General features: G+C 35.3%; 4 protein-coding genes across 7 annotated transcripts; all 4 read right to left on the reverse strand.

Moving 5' to 3' along the window:
- Positions 1-563: 563 nt before the first annotated feature.
- Positions 564-4,944, reverse strand: LOC135740438 (C-reactive protein-like). Of its 2 annotated transcripts, none has more exons than XM_065258802.2 (3): positions 4,792-4,944; positions 1,691-1,743; positions 564-1,269 (listed from the first exon to the last, which is right to left on the reverse strand). In XM_065258802.2, exons 1-3 carry the CDS (start codon positions 4,794-4,796, stop codon positions 650-652), a joined length of 678 nt encoding a protein of 225 aa, XP_065114874.1. In that variant the 5' UTR covers positions 4,797-4,944; the 3' UTR covers positions 564-649. The 2 variants fall into 2 exon arrangements, with proteins under 2 accessions (XP_065114874.1, XP_065114873.1); XM_065258801.2 differs by having other exon boundaries at positions 564-1,272; positions 4,792-4,943.
- A 6,283-nt stretch (positions 4,945-11,227) lies between these two features.
- LOC135740437 (C-reactive protein-like) lies at positions 11,228-14,569 on the reverse strand. Of its 2 annotated transcripts, none has more exons than XM_065258799.1 (3): positions 14,462-14,569; positions 14,069-14,127; positions 11,228-11,944 (listed from the first exon to the last, which is right to left on the reverse strand). In XM_065258799.1, exons 1-3 carry the CDS (start codon positions 14,464-14,466, stop codon positions 11,325-11,327), a joined length of 684 nt encoding a protein of 227 aa, XP_065114871.1. In that variant the 5' UTR covers positions 14,467-14,569; the 3' UTR covers positions 11,228-11,324. The 2 variants fall into 2 exon arrangements, with proteins under 2 accessions (XP_065114871.1, XP_065114870.1); XM_065258798.1 differs by having other exon boundaries at positions 14,063-14,127.
- An 876-nt stretch (positions 14,570-15,445) lies between these two features.
- On the reverse strand, positions 15,446-17,706 carry LOC135740441 (C-reactive protein-like). The gene is made up of 3 exons (XM_065258805.1): positions 17,671-17,706; positions 17,142-17,194; positions 15,446-16,151 (listed from the first exon to the last, which is right to left on the reverse strand). Exons 2-3 carry the CDS (start codon positions 17,188-17,190, stop codon positions 15,523-15,525), a joined length of 678 nt encoding a protein of 225 aa, XP_065114877.1. The 5' UTR covers positions 17,191-17,194; positions 17,671-17,706; the 3' UTR covers positions 15,446-15,522.
- A 3,577-nt stretch (positions 17,707-21,283) lies between these two features.
- Positions 21,284-24,115, reverse strand: LOC135740440 (C-reactive protein-like). Of its 2 annotated transcripts, none has more exons than XM_065258804.2 (3): positions 23,976-24,115; positions 22,475-22,527; positions 21,284-21,991 (listed from the first exon to the last, which is right to left on the reverse strand). In XM_065258804.2, exons 1-3 carry the CDS (start codon positions 23,978-23,980, stop codon positions 21,369-21,371), a joined length of 681 nt encoding a protein of 226 aa, XP_065114876.1. In that variant the 5' UTR covers positions 23,981-24,115; the 3' UTR covers positions 21,284-21,368. The 2 variants fall into 2 exon arrangements, with proteins under 2 accessions (XP_065114876.1, XP_065114875.1); XM_065258803.2 differs by having other exon boundaries at positions 21,284-21,994; positions 23,976-24,105.
- Between the last annotated feature and the right edge of the window lie 697 nt (positions 24,116-24,812).

Consider the following 24,812-nt stretch of genomic DNA (forward strand, 5'->3'; position numbering starts at 1 on the left):
ATATATGCCTAAGATTTTAATGAACCACATAAGAATGCATTTTGGTTAAAAACTTTTTTTATTCAAATATATTTGCTCTCCCCTCCATTTTCTTACCGATGCGCTCAGCTGCCAACCAAAAGTATATTCAAGCGCTTCTTTGATGCCCAAGAATCTCACATAGGCCTACTGATAAAATGCACTGTCAGTCACTCTGGAAGCTGTCTACCAAATGCAAATATAAATTATTCTGCAATGTATGTAGCAAGAAATAAGAGATAAACACCTAATAAATAAATTTTATCAGTTTTCTTTACCATTTTCTCTGAAATTTTCTAGGGACCACACAGAACCTATTGGAGGGGTTTAAAAACCCCTGATGATAAAAGTAAACACATACCTCCTTTCTGTATCACTTTTAGGCTAAAATGACCTGTCTGTTATTCAAAAGATACAGTGCAACTTCACTGACTTCATAAGATAAAAACAGCATCTATACTGTTGTTTATGATCCTTAAAACATCCCCTTCAGTTGTCAGCATGATTAAAATTTGTTATTTTCCCAATGATGCAAAACACTCAAGTTAATGCTCAGAAAGATTTATTGGTTAAATCATGACTGTATATGATGAACAGACTTAAAACAGATCAAAGAAATCTGTGTGTGAAATCAAATATCCACCAATTTCACATTGCCGTGTATTTCATATTCAGCTCTGCGCCAATTAATGACATTTGGCACTTTTACTGTTGCTGTATTTGCATAAACCCCCTCAATCTCTTTCGCAGTTAGAACCTCATCCCACAAGTTCACATCTGTAATTTCACCTACAAAACTCTGATCGGCATAAAAGTTACCCAAAAATGAATTAGGATTCTGACCGAGCAACACGGTGCCACCGGGACGGACGGCGAGACCTATTCCATGTATCTGGTTAATACTGCGTTGTCCATTCATCCAAGCGGCAGTGAGACCGGTCGATGAGCTCCAGGTGAGGCACAGGTGCGATCGAAAGGTGGAGAGAAGAGTAGGCAAGTTAAAACGCACTTTATTAAAATGAGGACTAATATGCAAGCTTATGGATTTGTCTCTTTGCATCCAAACACTAAGATCATCCATATCAGGCAAAACGTAGGCAAAGAGAATACCCTCTCTTGCTCCATGTTGCTCTGTGGCGATACGCATGCATAGAGTGAAAGCTGTGAGGTTCAGGGGTTTTTCTGGAGTGATTTTAACATAGCTATCATCGGTTTTCTGTGGAAACAGCAGTACTTTATCCGCCAGACCCCCTGCTAAACAAAAAGAGACAATTAACAAACATCATTACTGCACTACAGTATACATTTAAAAAAAGCCTGTTTACATCCAACAGAGGTTTATACCCGGTGAGGACCCCAAAATTGTTACGTTCTAGAATGTGTTTTGTATTTGTGACCCTGGATGTAAAATCCAGGCTAAAGTCTCAAATAATCATGAGATATGGAGCATCAAAGTTTAATTTGAGTCATTGATTTCATTTCAGTTTCAATCTTTGACATGATTTTAAGGTTATATTTTCACAGTGTGTTCTTTACATAAATCACAAAAACATGACTTTAACTGCAAAAAAATGTAACTGTTGTATAAATTTAAATATTATATAATATTATGGAGTGAAATTCTGCCTTAATGAATGAATGAATGTAATTTACTAAATATAACATTTGTTACCAGATGTCAAAGGCAGCAAACAGAGGAGGAAAACTGCTAACTCCAGCATCTTGCTGCAGATAAAAAAACAGAGTAAGAATAACGATGAAAAAATAATTTATTTAATCAGGTAAAAATAATATTTGATAGTTGATAATAAAAAAAGTATGGACAACTGAAAATACAGTTTTACTATATAGTAAGTTCAACTTCATGTCCTGTGTTAAATTGTATTAGGTTATTTTAAGACGCAATCCTATCTTTGCACATTAATAATTATTGTAGCGAATAGTTAGAGCAGGACCGGCCCATAGGGTTGGGGCCCTATGTGAGACCATGAAAATGGGCTCCACTGGTTTAAAATTGTCATAGCACTGCAGTTTCACGACAAGTGAAATTAAAACACATGAAAATGACAACTTATAGGCTATATTTTAGTGTTTGAGTTTTATTAAGTGCAACATATTAAGCAATGTTGTTATAGTATAGTCTAGGGCAGTTAGGTGTTGCCATAATGGCTGATACAAACGCAGTAAATCTCTACAAAACATTTGTTTCAACTATAATACATGCACAAGAACCAACCTGATCTCACAACTTTCCGTGAAATAGTCACGCATTATTTTGCTCAGTTTTGCGTGGCATTGTCACGTATTTCCACCATTTTACGTGCCCATGCCACGCATTTCGTTTCCGTGTCTCCTGAGGTTGTGTATAAATAGCACGAAGTGTAAAACTCGTGCAATACATACGCCCATTTGGCGTGCATATGATACGCAAGTCCTTCCCATTCACTTAAACGGGGCATCTTTTTTTGTCGTTTTATTTATTGGTTTCTCAATTTTTTACTGTTTTTTAAACCATTTTCGCTTGGGTTTAGGGTTAGATTTTAGATTAGCTTAATAAGGTTATTTAATATACAGGTTTCTCAATGTTTTTGTCCTTTTTTACCATTATGTCCATATTTAAGCCATGGTCGCTTGGAGTTGGGGTTAGAGTTGGGGTTTGGGTTAGGATGTCATTTTTATATAACAAAAAGTTGTTCTAACCCTAAACCCAAGCGAAAATGTTAAAAAATAGCAAAAAAATTGAGAAACCAATAAATAAAACGACAAAAAAGATGCCCCGTTTAAGTGAATGGGAAGGACTTGCGTATCATATGCACGCCAAAGTGGAATTTGGCGTATGTATTGCACGAGTTTTACACATCGTGCTATTTATACGCATTTTCAGGAGACTGGGCTGTTTTTCCTATTTTTAAACAATTGTCGCTTCGGTTTGGCGTTAGATTTGCTGTTTGCGTTAGGATGTCACTTTAAGTATTGGTTACTAATATTTTTTCGTATGCTTTATAAACCATTGTCGCCTGACGTTAGGGTTAGAGTTGGGTTTGGGTAAGCATGTCATTTTATGTAACAGAAAGTTGTTCTAACCCCATAAGTAAAACAGTTGAGTAACCAATATGATGGAAATACGTGACAATACCACGCAAAACTGAGCAAAATAATGCGTGACTATTTCACGTATTTTGTGGCGCACGTGCATTTATTAACTGTATCCACACATCCATCCAGTAAAACATTTAATAGAAACTGACAGTGAACAATAAATACAATAATTATTCAATATGTTATTCAACAACTAATATTATACTGATAAAAATATGCTGATTTAGCTTGTTTATAAATTCTGCTACTATATATTATTATAAAATGAGATTACAGTACAGAATATATAGCCTTACTACATATTAGTAAATGTTTATAATAATTCGTGATGTGTTTGCGCGTAACGTTACTTTTGTTATGTTTTAAATTATTATTTTTTTTTAAATAAGCAAATCATTTCATAAGCTCATGTCTTAGGATAATAATTTCCATAAAACGAAAACAATACTGAAAACATGTAATAGTAGTTTAATATGTTTATTATGGTTTGTTTAAATAACTTTCAATGTGTTGAATGAGAAGCATACTTTACTGCTGCTGTCAGATCGCGTGAAGCTTCATGTGTCGCCATAAAAACTCAAACAAGTCGATTAAAAATTGCCGTTTAAAAAAAAAACTCACAAGGGACAGAAATTACATTTTAAACCATCACATGTATAGATTAAAAACAGTCTCGGTATATTCCATGTATTAAACACTCGACTGACTGTCCCACTATATAGATACTTTCTGTTATGTTTCCGTGCTTTTATATTTGCGCATTGAAGACCCGTCACCCCGAGGAACAACATATAAACGATTGAATATATCTTCGTATGATGTATCAGTACACTTCTTAATTTCATCCTCACACTGGCTCATACATGAAATTATGACCGTATAATCATCATGGAAAATGCCGGCTCCGGTTCAGTGACAGTACGCGCAGAAAGTCGCACCCTAATTCGCGCAAATTTGCGTCATTGGGCGTAGGAATAGTTTGGATAGTAATTATTTTGTAGTAATATCCATGACATTTGTATTAATTACTGTAGCCCTGTTGCACAGTTTTTGCACTTTAACAACAATACACTTAAATATATAAGTTGGCATTGTTGTGTGTTTGAATTTCACTTGTCAAATTGCAGTGCTAGGACAATTTTCATGCTCTCACCTAGTGCCCCACAACCCCATGGGCCGGCCTTGCTTGCAACAGACAACAAAACATTTCCCAATAATTTTAGGGTACACTATTTTATCCTCAACTCATACCAATAGCGCATTATTATATGATAATATATCATTAATATGCAAACTATGGCTTCTCCCCTCATTCATTGACATACAATGTATAAACACACAATAACTCTTTACTTTAATAACATACACTACTTAGCTGTTTACTAAAACTTAATATTAAGAAACTGGCTAAACAAACTAGCACTGGTAAACGTGAATAGCTGCATTACACTACATTAACACAACATAAGAACATGCATAACTCAATCAATTATTATGATCGTCTGCACTCCACTTATAAGACGCACATGAGCACACTATACAATTTAATCTGACAATTAGAACTACACAACGGGACGTATTTTGTCCCGCACAGGTTGTAAATTCACTCGTCAACAGCATCTGCTTTCTATTCGCTTAATAAAAGAAGAAGAGGTTTAAGTGCAGAATACTCACCACATATCAATATAAGAGAAGTTCAGTCAGATCAGGTGAACAATTTATCTGATCACAAGTGAGCGAATGTTGAGAAATTAAATGCGTCAGGCAGGGGCGTTACAAGACTTTAAGGTCTACTGGGGCTCACGCCCCTCATTTTTCTGACTGTTTTCTTGAAAGTCTGCTGCATGCAAGAATTGCGCAACACTTCGATACAAAGTTTTTTTTTCTTAACCCACTATTCCTACACTGCGATAAGTACTGGAAAAGATAAAGTATTTATTTAAAAATATTTAAGTATTATCATTCCTAATGGATGAATAAAGCTATACTCTTATGTTGAATAGACCTTGTACCAGAGCACCAGGGTTTACATGCAGGAACAAATAAGCCACGGACAGGCAATTCCTTAATGCTCAATTTATTGTGGGGTTACATGGGCTTTTTAAAGACAGTTTCAGGGTGGGGTCTTAAAACAAAAACTTTCTGTATACGTGGCATATTGGCAGACAAGAACATCTGGTATTAATAAAATAACCTCACAGTGCCAAGAGCTCACAAAGTGGGTGAAACATTTCATGAAAGATATCTGGAGCACTACACATCACCTAAACCCTTGATTATTAAAAATATTATTAAAAATGCAATAAAAGCAGGTAAAAAGCATACCGTACTTCTGTCTTAACTGTTAGCATATACAGTACACTATTGCAAAATCTACTACACTTTCTGCTTTATTTATTCTATACAAAATGTGCTGTACAGTAGGCTATGTATTTAACTTCTTGCTAATGCTAACAAAGTTTAGGCACTGTAAATTCCAAGTTAACCTTGTTTAAAAAAAAAAATCACCATTTGCCTTGGATAAAACAAGCAACCTAAAATATAAACAATATGTTGTACTAACATTTTTTTCAAACCCTAATTCAAAATAAAGTTATGTAGATGTGATCAAAAGAATGCAATGATTTGCAAACCTTTTTTTCGATTTATTTATAATTCTTATCTCTCACCATAAAATAATGCATTTGAATGATCGCGGCAAATATTGATATTTGTAATATAAGTTTATCATTTTAAGTTGGTTGTTGTTTAACATTGATGCTTTTTTTTTCCAGGATGGAGGATCAGGACAGAGTTGCCACAGTGTCCTGCATGCCAACCAGAGACAAGGTCACTTATAAGCACACATTAATAATAAACATATATGAGTATATACTTCATGCACACTGATGTGTGATTATCTGCTTACAGTGTCAAGAAAAGGTGCAGATGTTTGGAAAGAGATGCCAGGCAGTGAAGAGAGACCCAAACTGTCCTGTGCTGATCAGAGGATGGATTTACAAAACAATAACACAGACTTTTACTAAAAAATGTCCTTACTTTGTTTTTTTTTGTGAGCTATGTAATGCTAACTCTTACTGTCTCTATCTGTAGGACAGCACTGGGTTGAAGTTATGGAAGAGAAGATTGTTTTATAACTCAAATGCAGTGTCAGTCACTTTAGATAAAGGTATCTGCAAACACAAAGCCAAAGTCGGTCCTGGACAGTATTCCTCTTCCCAGCTAAAGGATTCTGTACTGCTCACCTCGAGAATAGGAACCACAAATATGTGTATTTGTGTGTTGAAAATATAGTAATTTATTACTTTGTCACAACTTGTCACAACCCCCATTTCCATTCTGTACCATCTGCATTCCTGTGCTTACTGATGGTGATCAAAGACAGTGGGGGTTAAAGGTGGTCTTCTGATTGATCAGTTTGAATGTATCATGTACGTTTAGTCACATGGTCAAGGGATAGAGGATAAAGGTTAAGGTTTTCATGAGCTCTGGGCTTTTGCCTTTTGGCATTTTGCCTTTTTCTCTTTGCTTTTCTTCTTCACCTGAGTTCTTAGGCCAAGATTCCAGTTCTCAATGATTCTCTTTCTTTTACACGTTCTTTCTTTCTCTGTTCTCTATACTATCAGGTAATATCTCACATACATAGGAAACAATTAATTGTTTGTATTATTTACCATTTCATGCATTTATAGTGTAACCATTTCAATTGTAACTTTAAGTCAGTGTTGTTATTAAACCTTTTAATTTACAAATCTATTGTTTAGTTTTGATTTAGTGTTAATAATTAAACGCTACAGACCGCAATGGTGAACGTGATTTCTGATACTGGTTTTAATCAAAGAAACCCCAAATTACCATTAACTCAAACCCTATACATTTTTTATCCCTCAAATTAGTATGAAACACTGGCAAGGCCAGACATTTTAAACAGAATGGGGTGAAATAGGGTGGACCTCAATGTCTACTTTCAAATTACATAATTTTACTATATAGTATTGGTTAAAGCAACACTATGTAGTTTCCATGTAAAAATGACTTACAGCTCCCCCATGTGGTTGAAAAGCGCAACAGTGCCTGGTATCAGACACTCTTCTGCAGGCAGGGGGAGGGGCGGGGCTGTGTTTCCTACCCTCCACCGCCACTTTCAGAGTGTGCTTGTAGCAGCTAGGAGGCTGCTCAGGTTGCAGCAACAGTACAATTTGTCCAGTTAAAAGTTGCTCTATCACTGAAATAATTTTAGAGACATTATTTAAAAGTAAAAAAACTACATAGTGTTGCTTTAAATGGATTACAATGCGTTTTTTGAGTCATAGATCGAATAAATTTCGGATCAGCAAAACTGGGGGTGGAAAAATAAAATAAGAACAAATTAAGAAATTATGAGCATACAAAAATAAAAAAGAACAAAGTTACAAATAAAGTAAGATCTAACAGTAGTATTAAGGTAGCCTACATAAATAGAATCAAATGAATAACACTGTCTTCTTCATTTTATACATTAATTCGTCTTTTTAAAGATACAGAAGCGATTTTTATTTGTTTTCTGTTAATATAAATGACACAAACATAAGCAGATAAGAACTGCTACTTTCAGACCACCACAAAGATCTGTTATCGTTTGCACCCACTTTAAGACATAACTGAATGTTTTTATGAAAATAGGTGTCGTATTTCAAGATCATTTTGTGTTTGCATGCTGTAGGAAACGCGCGTCTCCGTGCGTCCTTTCATGAGTATGTGTGTGTGCATCATTGTCTGTGCGCACACAAAACAGCTCACTTTAACATCTTGCGGTCTAACTGCTTGCATGCTAACATTTGCAAGGTTTAAAAAACACATGCAAATGATAAACCTTTTATAAAAAGTTATTTATTTCTGAATGATGCGTATTTGAGCTATTTGTATTAAAGAGACTATGATTTATTATCATTTATGCGTGATTTCTTCTGCTTTTCCCCAAAAAAATATTTGGTGTCTCTTTTGACTGGGTGGACCAGCCGTCAATCTGAGTGGGTAGCCTCGCCACTGTTATGAAACATTAGTTTGAGAATACTTTTTAAAAACCCTAACCCTAAAGATTACTAAAGATATCACCACTGAGGTGAAAATAATCCACACGCAGACAAACATTAACTCGTCTGTCAATTCCTCCAGAACACAGCACAAGGCGCACATTAGAGTTTATATTTATTTCAGACAGAAATCATTTGAATTAGTTTATTTAATTTAATATTTATATTTTTGTACTTTATGGGGGTCCCTCAAGGCTCATAGAAGGTCCGGGACCCCCCAGACCCCCTCAATTCGAACGCTGAAACACATGCAATGGATTATGGGAAGAAGAATGCATATATATATATATATATATATATATATATATATATATATATATATATATACTGCCTTCAAAAAAAGACCAATTAAACTCATCTTAGTAGACAAGATTTAAAACATTTCCACACAGAAACATCCAGACAGCAGGAAAACTGACCTGTGTAGACACCGACTGTGTATGATCAACTATTCTTCTGACTGTTCTGAGAAAAAGATTCAAAGCATCAAAGTGTTGAAAACAGCACCATCTGTTGGTTAGTAAGCACTGAACACAATAAACACAAACCATAAAAGCTGTTTGTTAAGTCATCACAAAGAAGAAGACCCCTACCATTCTTTAACCTATGAACTTTGTAACATTAATGGCATAAATGTGTACAGCGGTATTTAACCAAAATCTACACCCTTGAGAATGTTGTATCCGGTGACCTTTGTACGTCTGTATGTTGATGTGTGTTTGAATCATAGACTGTTAAAAATATGGACGTAGTATCTGTGATGTCACCCATAGGTTTGTGAAGAGCTTTTTGACAGGCTCCACTAACTATTGGCTTAAAAAGGACTAGTCGGTTACATGTTAACCCTTCGAAGGGGCCCTTATAGCTGGATTGGGTCAAAAGTGACTGCATCAACTTTAATGGTTTAAAACAGCTGTAACCCTAATTATTTACATTTAAAATGACATCTACACTGTAAAAAATGCAGCATGAAGTTAAAACAACTTGGTTTTGCAAGTCAATTTAAACTACTATTTTAAGTTTTGGCTTGTGAAAAGTTGACATAACTTTAAAAGATCAAGTATTTTTTTAAGTTAAAGTAACATTAAAATATATGTTGATTTGACAAAAATGCTGCATTTTTCGTGTATTTAACAAACTTTTTCATGATGTAGTTACAATAAAATTGTCTGAACGTTTTCGCATGACAATTTTTCAATAGTACCATGCAAATGCATATGAACTCTTTTATTCCCAAAACATTTTGGGTTAGTTTCCCAGACAGGTTCAAATTAGTCCAGGACGAGGTCTAAGTTATATTAGGACATTTAAGTTGTTTTTACAAACGTACCATACAAAAAACAAAAAACAATACTGGTGTGCATCTTGAGACAAACAATATCACTGATATTTTTAAGATGCATTGAGGCAAGTAAGGGATAATGTAGAGGCAGCCGGTAGTTATCCGCTTCGCGTCGGGTCCTGATCACTGCCGGGGCTTATTTCCCGATAACTACCGGCTGTCTCTACATTATCCCGCTTATTACACGGCTACTTGCCACATAAGAAAAAAACTGGACATGAATATGAATTTGAAACATTTTATTGGCATATTTGTTTTAAATTTAAAATTTTCTCCTTCCGCGAAACTTTGCACAGATGCATAAAATGATCGTAATACCTTTCATACTTGTCTGTCTCCATTTTTTTCTCTTTTAGTCTTTGAGAAGTTTTAATGCCCATTCTGTATTTTTTTGTGTGTTGGCTTCGTAGCTGTCATGCTCTATTTTGTCAAGTTCAGTCTCAGTAAGCTCTCTTGTCTTGTCGTTGTTCGTTCTTCTATCCACTGTTTAAATGTTTTGTTTTTTCCGTACATGTTAAAATTAATGTCAAAATTTTCCATTCTTAATTGTGGCTGTTCAGTGTTTGTCACAAGATGGCGCCAAACAGTAATCTTTATTGATCTTTATTGGCGCAGAGCGATTTTACTCGTACAAGTAGTACCGGCTATGCGTTATTACTTTGGAGCAGATATTATTTGAAAAGAACGAACCTGCAAATGTCTCAACTGACCAATCAGAATCAAGCATTCCAGAGAGCCGTGTAATAAGATGTTTTAAAATGAAGCTCAAACATGCATTTTAGTCTGGGACTAGGATAAGCCATGTCCAAAAAACACCCCTTTATAATGATGATAATGCACTTTAAATGATTTGCCCAACCTGATCTCACGAATTTCTGTGGTATAGTCATGGAATATATTGCTCATTTATCCGTATCATTTTCACGGATCTCCGCACATTTCTGTGGCCGTACCACAGACTTTCTTTTCCGTATCAATGTCACGGATTGGCTACTTAACTGTTTTCTCATATTCTCTTACCATTGTTGCTTCGGTTTAGCCACCCAACCATGACACGAACGAGTGGCTGTCTTCAAAAAGACACATTTATTATTATTTTAGAGGAAATAACTCTTTCAGTGCTGAGTTGATGAAACACGCAGGGGAGAGGCAATGCACATCAACAAACACAACGCGTCTCAGACAAACATTTCGAAACCCAAACAAAACAGCACATTCAGTAAAAGACAGAATATAGAATATAGAAGCGTATTAGGACATTTAAGTTGTTTTTACAAACATACCGTACTGTTTTTTTTTTACTGTAATTGTCAGATTTCTGTAAAAAACAACAACACGGGAGTGGGAGGGAATGGGAGGGAATAGGAGTCATTCTTCTGGGATCGGGACAGGATTGGATGTTTTTTCGTGGAATTTGGACGGGACAGAATTTTTTTGTGGGAGTGGACGGGAGAGGTTTGAAAATCCACTCCCGTGTCACCCTCTACCCCCTTTCTGTATTACTTTTGGGCTAAAATGACTATTTTTGAGAAAATACATTGTAACTTCAGTGATTTCATAGGGTAATAACAGTATCTGTTACATTTATAAGATCATTAAAACATCCCCTATAGTTGTCAGCATGATGTCATTTTTTTTCTACAGCACCTTAATAATTATTTACCACTGTTTTTCCAAATAATGCAAACCACTCAAGTTGTAATGCTCAGGAAGATTTATTGGTTAATTCATATGACTCTGTATATGACAAAGAGACTTAAAACAGATCAATAGAAAGACATCTGTGTGTGGAATCAAATATAATCCTTCACCTCTTCCACAATGCCGTATTTGTCAAATTCAGCTCCGCGCCAATGAATTACATTTGGCATGTATACTAATGTGTTGTGTGAATATAACCCCTTGATATCTTTCGCAGTGAGAACCTCATCCCACAAGTTCACATCTGTAATTTCACCTACAAAGCTCTGCTCTGCATCAAAATCACCCAGAAATGAATCAGGATCTTGACCAAGCACCACAATGCCATTGGGACGGATGGTGTGACCTTTTCTGTATATCCGGTAAATACTGCGTTGTCCATTCACCCAAGCGGCAGCGAGACCGGTCGATGAGCTCCAGGTGAAGCACAGATGCGTCCGGAAGGTGGACAGAGGAGGCAAGTTAAAAAACACCCCATCACCACTGAGATAGAAAGATATGCGTCCGTCGCTCTCAATCCAAACGTTTAACTCATCGAAATAAGGTGTACGGTAGGCAAAAAGAATAACCTCTCTCTTTCCTTGCAGCTCTGTGGCGACACGCATGCATAAAGTGAAAGCTGTAAGGCGCAGTGGTTTTACTGGAGTGATTTTAACATAGCTGTAATTGGTCTGCGTTGGAAACAGAAGTACTTTATCAAGATCAAGACCCCCTGCGGAACAAAACAAAAAAGAAAATTAACAAACATCATTAACATCCAACAGAGGTTTAGTTAGGATCCTAAAAATGTTACATTCTGAACGCCTTATTTGATTTGTATTTATGACCCTGTCTGTGAAATCCAAGCTGAAGTCTCAAAATATAATCATGAGATTTGGAGCATCAGCCGATTTTATTGTTTTATTCTGTTGTCTGAGCTCTACTTATGATGTTTGCGTGGTTTTTACATTCAAAAGCATAAAAAGCAATAAGTAACAGTCTATTTGTACCTTGGTTTTGAGGCTGGCTCGAGAAACGCACAATGTTACACACAATTATAGGACATATCAAGCGATCTCTAACAAAAGCGATCAAGTGGTCTCTAAATTTTTTTCTCAGCGCTGAGAGTTGAAAAATATTCAACTTTTTGAGTGAAAAGCACAGCTTGTCAATGTCAGTTCTCACACGTCCGTCCAATCACAGTGGAGGACGGGCGGGATAAACATCACAACAACCAACCGGCGCATCGTTCAATGACTGATAAACATAGCAGAAGTATCAAAGCAACCAAAATGATCAGCTGAAAAAGCTGGCAGTCAGTTGAAAAAAAGCTGGCATTCGGTGTCCGCCTGGCGTTTTTTAGCCGCATTTAAAAACTTTGGTGTGTACCAGCCCCCCCCCCCCCCCCTTACTGCTGCTACCATTATTCAGTGCAGTGTCACATGGCACTATGGCCAGCACCATATTATCTGTCCTGTGGCATATACTGTTGACTCTCTGTTGTTTGTGTAGCTCCCATAGTCCTGGAGAAACGTTGTTTCATTTCACTGTGTATTGCATCAGCTGTAGGTTTAAATGATAACAAAGCTTCTTGAACCTTGATATTGGGATTTCGTATTTTTATTTACTTTTCTTCAAAAATTAACCAACCGAAGCTACTTCAACGAGGGGCCCTTAGCTGGATTAGGTCAACAATGACTGCAACAACTTTAATGGTTGAAAACAGTTCATTTATTGACATTTCGTAAAATTACACGTATTTAACAAAATTTTCCCTGATTACAATATCATTGTCTGCACTTTTTGTGATTTTTAGATTGCATCCGCGCACTGTAAGAAATGCTGCATGAAGTTAATGTGCAATGTGGTTTTGCAAGTCAATTCCACCTACTGTTTTAATTTTTGACTTGTGAATAGATACGCCAAATTCCGATTTTGTGTGCATATAATACGCCAGTCCTTCCCATTCACTTATATGGCGAATCGTTTTGTGACGTTTTATGTATTGTTTTCTCATTTGTTTTCTGTTTTTTTTCTTCCCATTTTCGCTTGGGTTTAGGGTTAGAGCAACTTTTTATTATATAAAAATGACATCCTAACCCAAACCCCAACTCTTACCCCAACTCCAAGCGACCATGGCTTAAATATAGATAAAAACATAGAGAAACCTGTATATTAAATAACCTGCTTAAACAAATGTGAAATCTAACCCTAAACCCAAACCGAAAATGGTTTAAAAAACAGAAAACAAATGAGAAAACAATAAATAAAACGTCACGAAACGATTCGCCATATAAGTGAATGGGAAGGACTGGCGTATCATATGCACGCAAAATCGGAATTTGGCGTATCTATTGCACGATAATCACACTGCGTGTCATTTGTACGCATCTTGGTGAGAACGGGTAGCAAAACTAGTTGAAGTTGTTTAACTTAGTTTTTTTTAAGTTAAAGTTGCATAAAAATATGTATACATTTTTAGACTACAAACTGCACACAATTTCAAGTTATGTCAACTTTTCACAAGCTAAAACTTAAAATAGTACAGGGATGTTAAACTGACTTGCGAAAGTTGTTTTAACTTCATGCTGCTTTTTTACAGCGTAAGCTTTTTAGTCTGTTTGTAGTAAAACAACAGTAACCACAAATTTACATCTCACCACAATTATCAAATGTTATCTGTGGTATGTCCAAAAATGACCTGAAAAGCTTAAGAGCATTAACTTTGGTACTGTGTCACTTTATGCCTGATGTAAAATATGGGTCCTGAAGCAAAGCCTCTTGTGTAGAAGAGTCAAATCCTTCATTTGGAAATAATATGATTTACTAAATAATACATATAAAATGTTACCATTACCAAATCCTGATGTCATAGGCAGCAAACCGAGGAGGAAAACTGCTAACATCAACATCTTGCTGCAAAACAGCATGAATAAGAATGAAAAAAATCATTAATGTAATATTTTAAATTGCCAGTAAATAGTCGATAAGTCAATGGATTAAAAGCTTGACCTAAAATTAAAAAATGCTATTTTATAATGTCATATATAACAGTACCCCTGCACATCATCTTTATGTACACCAATAGTTTCTAGGCCTATAAAAGGAAAGATAGAGGAAAAAATAATACTATTTACTTTATTTATGGTAACCGTATAGTAATATTTTATCACTACTGTATGTGGATAATGCATGCCTAAATACTTTATATATCTCTTTAAATGAAAAGGTTCAAGTGCAGAATACTCACCACATACAGCTTGTTATTAATATAAGAGAAGTTCAGTCAGATCAAGTGAACGGTTTATCTGATCACAACTGAGTGAGTCTTGAGAGTTTAAATGCATCAGGGGTTGAGCCCAAACTCAGGTAGGAGGGCCCAGGGATGTCCAAACATGTCAATTATTTATTTTAATGTACATGGGCAGTTGACATAATATTACAAAAAATGACAACATGCAGGACATTTCCCAACCCGGAGGCTGCAGCCTTCAGAGGTCACATTTGTAGGCTGCATACTTCATAAATGTATTTCAGAATATTAACAATTGTAAAGTTCTTGGTTAATGGTAGATTGTTATAATAATCAATAATCCATAGACCATTTCATCGGACGCACATGCATCGATTGACTTTCCCACTGTAAAGATACTCTGATACTCTGTAAAGTCTCTGTGCTGTTATAGACGGTTTCATTGAACGCATGTCACAAAACTACTGGTATTCCTATCTTTGTGGGGTCCCCACAATGTGATAATTACCAGGTACACACACACACACGCACGCACGCACGCACGCACGCACGCACGCACGCACGCACAGCATACATGTGCATGTTTTTTGTGTTAGACAATTTTTATTTTATTTTTATTACTTTAACAGCTTAACAGGATGTTCAAGGACCAACATGTTTGTGCACTTTCTGAAGATTTCAGTTCTATTTTTGAATAAAGGGTTGGAAATTAATGCTTTTTATTATCCGATTCATTGATTAATCGACAGATTAATCGATTATGAAATTAATTATTAGTTGGAGCCCTAGTAATAACAAGGTAATCTATACTGTTACAATTATAAGATCATTAAAACATAACCTTCAGTTGTCAGCATGATGGAATTTGTTATTTTTCTTCTGCACCCTTAAAAAACTTTTTTTCCCCAAAAAATACAAAACCACTCAAGTTGTAATGCTCAGAAAGATTTATTGATTAATTCATAAGTTGTAATGCTCAGAAAGATTAATTGGTTAATTCATATGACTGTATATGATGTACAGACTTGAAAAAGATAAAAAGACATCTTTGTGTGGAATCAAAAATCCACCACTTCCACATTGCTTCCTGGAATTATAGCATACACAGCTGTGCGCCAATTAATTACATTTGGCACTTTTACTGATGCGCTTTGTGAATATAACCACTGAATTTCTTTCGCAGTGAGAACCTGATCCCACAGGTTCACATCTGTAATTTCACCTACAAAGCACTGCTCTGCATTAAAACCACCCAAAAGTGAATCAGGATCCTGACCGAGCACCACAGTGCCACCGGGACGGATGGTGAGACCTTTTTTGTATTTCTGGTAAATAATGCGTTGTCCATTCATCCAAGCGGCCGCGAGACCGGTCGATGAGCTCCAGGTGAAGCACAGGTGCGTCCGGATGGTAGAGAGAGGGGTAGGCAAGATAAAACGCACTCCCGCACTAGAACTACCAAGATACAAGCCTATGGTTCTGTCTTTTTCAATCCAAACACTAAGCTCATCCTCTTCAGGCATACGGTAGGAAAAGAGAACAAGCTCTCTCTGTCCTTGCAGCTCTGTGGCGACACGCATGCATAAAGTGAAAGCTGTAAGGTGCAATGGTTTTACTGGAGTGATTTTAACATAGCTGTAATCAGTCTTCTGTGGAAACAGCAGTACTTTATTGGCAAGACCCCCTGCTAAACAAAAAAAGACAATTAATAAACATCACTATACAAAAATGTATCAAAGGCACTACTTCTGGTGAGAAAGTAAAAAAAAATTTTTTTACTAAAAATCATTACTCTACTGTTTACATCCAACAGAGGTTTATACCTGGTGAGTTAGGACCCCAAAATTGTTATGGCTGTGAAATTCACTGAGATTTGGAGCATCAAAGATTAATTTTAGTCATTGATTAAACACTTCAGTTTCAATCTTTGACATGATCTTGCAAAATTAAAGATATCAAGGTTATATTTTCACAGAGTGTTCTTTACGTTATGTTGGATGATTTTTATCAACTCACAAAAAACATTTTTATGGGTTTCAATTCAAAAACTGGTTCACATGTTGGGGTTTTGCATTTTTGCTTAGTTTTCTGCAAAGAATGACCCTCTGGAGCTGAATGCTTAATTTTGTGCTTTTTAGATTGCCTTTGCATGAACATTTTTCAATATTTTATATATAGACGGTTTCAGCAGAAACAACATAAACAAATAGCTTTTGTGGATTAAACGCAACAAAACTTCCACAGAGAATAAATAATAGCAGAGTCCTTTTATAACAAGGGAAATAAATGACAAGTAAATTTCCTTTGTTAATATATTAAGCTACATAACGCTGATCAACTATTGAGCTAATGTTACTGTGCAAAATAAATGTACAGTGTACAGTGTTAGCAACAGGTCATTGAATTCTTGTCTGCCAAACATCTCAGCACAGCTGTGATCCATGCTCGTCATCTTCCCTTATCTTTAGCAAACCAAAAAATTTATTATCGAAAGATATTTGTTTCAGAGATCAGTTTAACCACTAGTCAGACCAATAAATAAATACAGACTGGAAGTACAATCCGGTTCAGATGCTGCATGCTTCTGATGAAACAGTCTATATATATTTTAATATTATATAATATTAAAGAGAGAAATTCTGCCTTTGTGTAATTTACTAAATATAAAATGTGTTACCAGATGCCAAAGGCAGCACACAGAGGAGGACAACGGCTAACTTCAGCATCTTGCTGCAGATCGAAAGGAAAACAAAACAGAATAACAATGAAAAAATATATATATGTAATATTTCAATTTGACAGTAAATAGTTGGTAATAAATAAAGTATAATGGACAATTGAAAATACAGTTTTACTAGAAGTTAAAATGTTAAATGGTATTATATACTATATAAAATAGGTTATTCAGAGATGTAATCTATATTTGCACATTAATAATTATTATTGCCTTTCATGTTATTACGTAACATGTAGCAGGCCCAACTTAAATAAAAAGGGAAAAAAATTATAATGTCATACATAACAGGACCCCTGCACCAACATCGTTTTGTATGTCAATAGTTTCGTAGGCTATAAAGGGTGAAGACTAGACAATTTTGTAGTATTTACATTGTTAATAGCTACCATAGTAATTGAAATTCACTGCTAATGATATTTCATACGTGTAAAATGCGTAATATATAACAGAATAAGTGCAGAATACTCACCCGTTATTAATATAAGAGAAGTTGAGTCAGATCAGGTGAACGGTTTATTTGATCACAACTGAGCGAGTCTTGAGAATTTAAATGCATCAGGGGTTGAGCCCAAACTCAGGTAGGGCCCAGCGACGCCCAAAAGTGTCATAATTTTTTTATGTACATGGGCAGTTGATGTAACATATTATTACGACACAATTATTATTTTATTAATCATTATGTAATGATACTTATTAATGGAGGCACACAGATACTTTTGTATTAACGATACAATGAATGATAAAGTTGTCCTCGATAAAAGTGCTGGGTTTAGTAAACTAAGATCTGGTGTGAGAAGTTTATTTCTCAGTGCTGAGAGTAAAGTAAGGAATAAGAGGATTCAGTGGTTATGGATGAAAGAGGGATTTAAATGTGTCCGTGTTGTGCGTATGTGTGGCCGTGTTGTACGTTTGAGCATTATTTTATGTATATATAAAAAAGAGCAGGTAAAACGGATCTGGGAATTTTTATTCTTATCAGGGTGAGTATTGATATTGTTTTACTGTGAGTGGTTTGTGTTTGCAGCTGTTTTGTTAATGTTAAATTTTTTTCATCATTTAAGACACTTGTCTTATCTGTGTTTGTGTTATCTATTTGACTTTAGCCATTTTAACAGTTTATGATTTCTGTTTTGTGTATATTTTATGATTGTGAGGCTTTGTGACTTTTCTCAATGAGTCCACTTTATTAACATAAATAGGCTTTATGTCCAGCTGCACTACTTCCTGAACTTCAGCCAGCTCCTTTTTTCCTGTCTGTCATTATTGGATAAACTGATTAATCCAGATGTGTCTGATTATTGTTGTTGTGACTACTGAGGTCAGGCACACTTGAATTAATCAGTTTGTCCAATAATGGCAGACAGGAAACAAGGAGCTGGCTGAAGTTCAGGAAGTAGTGCAGCTGGGCATATAGATATCCTGATATATCCGTCAGTGATGCACATGATATTCAATCCCAAATAAACTTATCTTAATCCGTAATGTACTTATCAGTCATATAATCACACTATAAAAGTTTATCACATCATTTGATTACATTTATGCAATGTCAGTGTTTGATTAGGGCTAGAGCTAAACTTTGCAGGACAGTGGCCATCCAAGACCAGGAATGCCCACCCCTGGTTTATATCATTTTGATATCAGTTGTTCATGTTATTAGCATGCTAACAAGTTTTAACAAGTTACTAAGATAAGATAAAATAAAGGCTATCCATAATATACACAAAGTCATAATAAAAAAGACAATAATCATTAAAATGCTACACTATATTTGCACATAACCAAATGACCAGATAAAAATAAAACAAATAAATATATGTGAAAAAAGGGAATCCAATGCACTCTCATATATAAGAAAAATATAAAAAGCCTTTATTTAGACATAGCTATAACATTAAAAGCATTAAGGGTCTTCTGAAGAAGGGTATGCCGCTACGCGTGGGTTGCTGCCCAATGTTAATGTTTTTAATGTTATAGCCATGTCTAAATAAAGGCTTTTTATATTTTCTATATATTAGAGTGCCTTGGATTCCCTTTTTCACATTTTGCATACCCCATACCAAAGAGCACCTAACAACATTTTTTCTAAATTAATTTCTTCAGGTATTTCTGAGCACTTTGGATTTTTTCTGATTTCAAAATAAATATATGAATAAACAGCCTTAGCAAGAACACAATGAATAAAAATAATAAATACCTTATCCTTTTGATTGGTAATCCACAACATGGTAGTCCACAATCATAATCCATAAAACAGCCAAAGGTCAGTACACATGTAATCAATTTGTTCCTAAAAAGATGTTTTTCACAGTGGGATATAAAGGGAATCGTGGGGGATAATACACAATCCCATGCTGCAAAAAGCATCACTTAGCATATTTTAATTCATATGGGCATAAAATAAGAAAGAAATCAAGGTATTACCACCATCATCCTCTGACATTAGTTCAATTTAAGAGCCTGTGGAGCATCATTATATGAAAGATGAGGTGGACAGCACTAAAATTCAAAACATCAACTCAAGGATGCAATACAAGCGTCTTCAAGTGAAATAAAGACAAAATCTATACTTGTATACTTAGAATTGTAATGAATCGAGAGTTAAAGTCGTGTCAAAGATATGTTCATGTATTATTAACTTGTGTAAATACATTGCTTTTTTACATTGTGTTTGTTTTTTGGTCAATGATTGTTTTGTTTCCATGCAGCACATTTGACAGATATCTGTTTTTAGATCATTTTAATCCATTATATCGTCATAAATTTGGTTAAATTGCATTCTGCATAATAATTTGGAACAGCATATTTTGCATATTTTTCAAAGTATTAAAGTATCTTTTGACATATGTATTTCATTTAAATAGAAGAACATCCACATTGTCATATAAGTGTTGAGGGTAAAAAATAAATTCAAATCAAAACTACGCCCTTGCAAAATATTAAGTGCCATTTACTTTATGGTTTATGTACAGACAATATCTGTGTTAACATTGTGCACACATGCACACGCTTGGCTTCTGCCTCGTCAATTCCAATGAAACCAAATAAAAAATATTTAGGAAAAACGTCATGAAGGGCTTATCTTGATCATATTTACAAAAAATGTTGATGGGCAGTGGTTCTTTGTTACAAGGAACAATAAAAAAAGATAACACTTTATTTTATTTTGGGTGGCTCTTTACACAGTATAAGGTTACATTTGTTAACATCATTAAAGTTAAGTTTACATGAAGTAAAAATGAACACTACTTCTACATTATATGAATTTATTTGTATTAGTTATCTAACATGTTATTTTTAACATTACCTAATACTTTTTTTGTATCTGTTAGCATTACTGCACAATGAGCTTACATGAACATCTGTTATGCACATGACGTCACCTTCGGCGAAAGTGACTGCGGTTACGCCCACTGAGTGGCAAAAGAAAAGCGGCAGAATTTGTATACAGTGTGAAATCAGCAAAAACACGGTGAATGTCAATGTCCACAAACTCCTGTTAAGGCCAACTAAATTCAATTTAAGGGGATAATAGTCAGTTTTACTGGCAATTTCGCAGCAGCCGCTATGAAAATCAGCCATTTTGTTGAATGTTTGCCACTCAACAGGGCGAGCTCTAGTGTGGTCACGTGGAAAAGTGATGTAAATACATACCCTCTATAGAAATAATATACAGTAAACTAACATTAACATATGATAATAATAAATGCTATAAACAGCTTATTATTCATTTAAGCTCCAGGCAACCTGTAACCCATGTTTTTCCAACCTTTAAAACGTGAAAGTGCATTGGAACGGCAGTCAAACCCGTGACTTCCCACCCGTGAACTCGTACTAGATCGATGTACTCCCAGTTCCGATCTCTGACGTCACATAGCCCGTAAAACCATACAAAATAACAATGGCGCTAAAATCACCTGATTGTTATTAAGAAGATACAGTACAACGTCAGTGACTTCATAGACAGTAATAACAGCATACAGTACTTTTGTATAGGATCATTAAAACATCCGATCCCCTTCAGTTGTTATTTTTCTTCAGCACTAAAAATCGTTTATCCAAATGATGCAAAAACACTCAAGTTAATGCTCAGAAAGATTTATTTGTTAATTCATATGACTGTATATATGATAAAACAGATCAATAGAAAAACATCTGTGTGTGGAATCAGAAATCCTCCTTTATCATGTCCACATTGCCCTGTTTGTCATATTCAGCTGTGCGCCAATTAATTACATTTGGCACTTTTACTGTTGCTGTATTTGCATAAACCCCCTTAATCTCTTTCGCAGTGAGAACTTCATCCCACAGGTTCACATCTGTAATTTCACCTACAAAGCTCTGCTCCGCATTAAAACCACCCAGAAGTTCATTAGGATTCTGACCGAGCACCACAGCGCCACCGGGACGCACGGAGCAACCTATTCCGTATTTCTGGTAAATAGTGCGTTGTCCATTCATCCAAGCGGCAGTGTGACCGGTCAATGAGCTCCAGGTGAAGCACAGGTGCGTCAGGAAGTTGGAGAGAGGCGGCAAGTTAAAATACACTCTACTATCGGCACGACTAATATACAAGCTTATGGTTTTGTCTTTTTCAATCCAAACACGAAGATCATTCATATCAGGAATACGGTAGGAAAAGACACACATAGCTCTCTGTCCTTGTTGCTCTGTGGCGACACGCATGCATAGAGTGAAAGCTTTGAGGTTCAGGGGTTTTTCTGGATTGATTTTAACATAGCTCTCATCGGTTTTCTTTGGAAACAGCAGTACTTTATCCGCAAGACCACCTGCTAAACAAAAAAATGCCAATTAACAAACATCATTACTGCACTACAAAAATTAGGCAACGGCACTTCTTCTGGTGAAAAAGTTAAAAAGCCTTCACTAAAAATCATTACTCCACTGTTTACATCCAACAGAGGTTTATACCCGATGAGTAAGGACCCCAAAATTGTTACATTCTGACAGTGTGTTTTGTATTTGTGACCTCGTCTGTGAAATCCAAGCTGAACTCTCAAATAATCATGAGATTTGAAGCATCAAAGTTTAATTTGAGTCATTGATTTAACTTCAGATTCAATCTTTGACATGATCTTACAAAATTAAAGATTTCAAGGTTATATTTCATTGTTCTGTATGTTGGATGATTTGAAAGTCAAAACATGACTTTAGGTTTTCACAGACTGGGTCACATGTTGGGGTTTTGTATTTTGTAAAGTAAAATTCTGTCTTTGAAATGAATGTAATTTACTAAATATAAAATGTGTTACCAGATGTCATAGGCAGCAAACCGAGGAGGAAAACTGCTAACTCCAGCATCTTGCTGCAGATAAAAAAAACAGAGTGAGAAGAACAATGAAAAAATAATATCAATATGACAGTATAGTTGATGATAAATTAAGTATAATGGACAACTGAAAATACAGTTTTACTATATAGAAAGTTAAAATTAATTTAATTGGCTGTCCTGTGTTAAATGGTATCAGGAAAGACGCATACTAGGGTGTGATATAGTTAACTCATTCCCCGCCAGCCTTTTTTGAAAAGTTTCCTGCCAGCTTTTTATTTTGTGATTTTCAAAAAAGTTTCAGAAAAAAATATTTCTGTGGTAAAAAAAATATGTCTAATAAGTTTACCGTGAATGAATACAATTCATTATTCCTTAAATGCCTTCTTGTGCAAAAAACTATGTTGCATGTGCGCGCCTGCGTCAAACTGATTCTGGCTGGACAGGATTTACCGCGAGTTTTCTAAATCACGGTAATCAAACATGGTTGTAATGATAATTAAATTTTAAACGATAATACTAACCTTCAGGACATTTTATTGTTGTAAATCGTGAAACCGGTAATCATCCCATCCCTAATTGGGATTCATAGACTGATTCATGAGCTAGGGAACTTGGAAAGTGTTTAAAACAGCATCACAAAAAAATGCTTGCGGGCAACTTTTCAAATAATGGCTGGCGGGAAATAAGTTAATACACTTAAATATATAAACTGACTTTTTTGTGTTTTAATCACTTGTCAAATTGTAAGCCCAATATTAATAATAATAATAAACTTTATTTTGTATAGCGCCTTAAAAAGTATCATCTCAAAGGGCTTGACATAAAAGATGAAATTAAGAGATACACATAACACTACAGGCACTAAAACTAACCAAACAAAAAATAAATAGAAGCCAATTAATAACAAATTAATCACATAAAAGCTTCCCTAAAAAGTAAGTTTTAAGGTGGGATTTAAAAACACCCAGGGGTTCTGCATTTCTAATCTCTGAGGGCAAGGAATTCCACAATTTATGAGCCAAAGAAGAAAAAGCCTGCATAGTTAACCCCATGGGTCACCCTGCCTGCAGCAAACAACAAAACATTCCCCAATAAACACCAAATTTTACACTCATCTGCTACCAATAGCGCATTATTATACGACAATGTATCATTAACATACAAACTATAAAATGTATAAACACATAATATGACACATCTCTTAACTTTAATAACAGTTACTTACATAGCTGTTTACTATAACTTAATATCAAGAAACAGGCTAAACAAACTAGCACTGGACTGGTAAACGTGAATAGCTGCATAACCCAACATAAGAACATACATAACACAATCAATTATTATGATCGTCTGCACTCCACTTATAAGATGCACATGAGCACACAATAAAATGTAATCTGACAATTACAACTACAAAACGAAAAGTATTTTGTCTCGCACAGGTAATAAAAGAAGAAGAGGTTCAAGTGCAGAATACTCACCACATACAGCCTGATATTAATATAAGAGAAGTTTAGTAGGATCAGGTGAACGGTTTATCTGATCACAACTGAGCGAGTCTTGAGAATTTAAATGCGTCTGGCAGGGGCGTTGCAAGACATAAATCTCTACTGGGGTTCAGGCCCCTCAGGCTGTTTTCTTGAAAGTTTGATGCATGCAAGAATTGTGCAACACATCTATACAAAGTTTCTTTGCTTAACCCACTATTCCTACACTGCGATAAGTACTTGGAAAAATTATTTATTAAAAAATATTTAAGTATTATCTTTATCAAATGTGAGAATAACTCTATAGCACCTTTATGTTGAATAGACCAGAGCACCAGGGTTTACATGCAGGATCCTGGGAACAAATAAGCTACCAACAGGCAGTTGCTTAATGCTCAGTTTATTGTAAAGGTTACAGGGGCTTTTTGTAAAGACAATTTCAGGTTGCGGTCTTAAAACAAAAACTTTATTTCTGTATACGTGGCATAAACAGATAAGAACATCTGTTATTAATAAAATGACATCACAGGTTATGTGCCAAGACCCATGTACAGTATTCACAAAGTGAGTAAAACATTTGGTAATACTTTATTTCGATAGTCCACTTTAGACATTTGACTAATTATAAGTTACTTTGCAACTACTTATCAACTACCAATCTTTAGAGAATTAGTAGACTGTCTGCTTTATATCTACTAACACTTTATTGTAATGATATCTCAACAGATATTCAACTGTCTATAATGTCAACTTATTCAACTAAACCTAACCTCTTTCCTAACCCTAACCCTTACAGTCTACTAATACTCTAATGACAGTTTGTTGGCGTAT

Source organism: Paramisgurnus dabryanus, chromosome 22 (genome assembly GCF_030506205.2).
Source record: "Paramisgurnus dabryanus chromosome 22, PD_genome_1.1, whole genome shotgun sequence".
NCBI lineage: Eukaryota > Metazoa > Chordata > Actinopteri > Cypriniformes > Cobitidae > Paramisgurnus > Paramisgurnus dabryanus.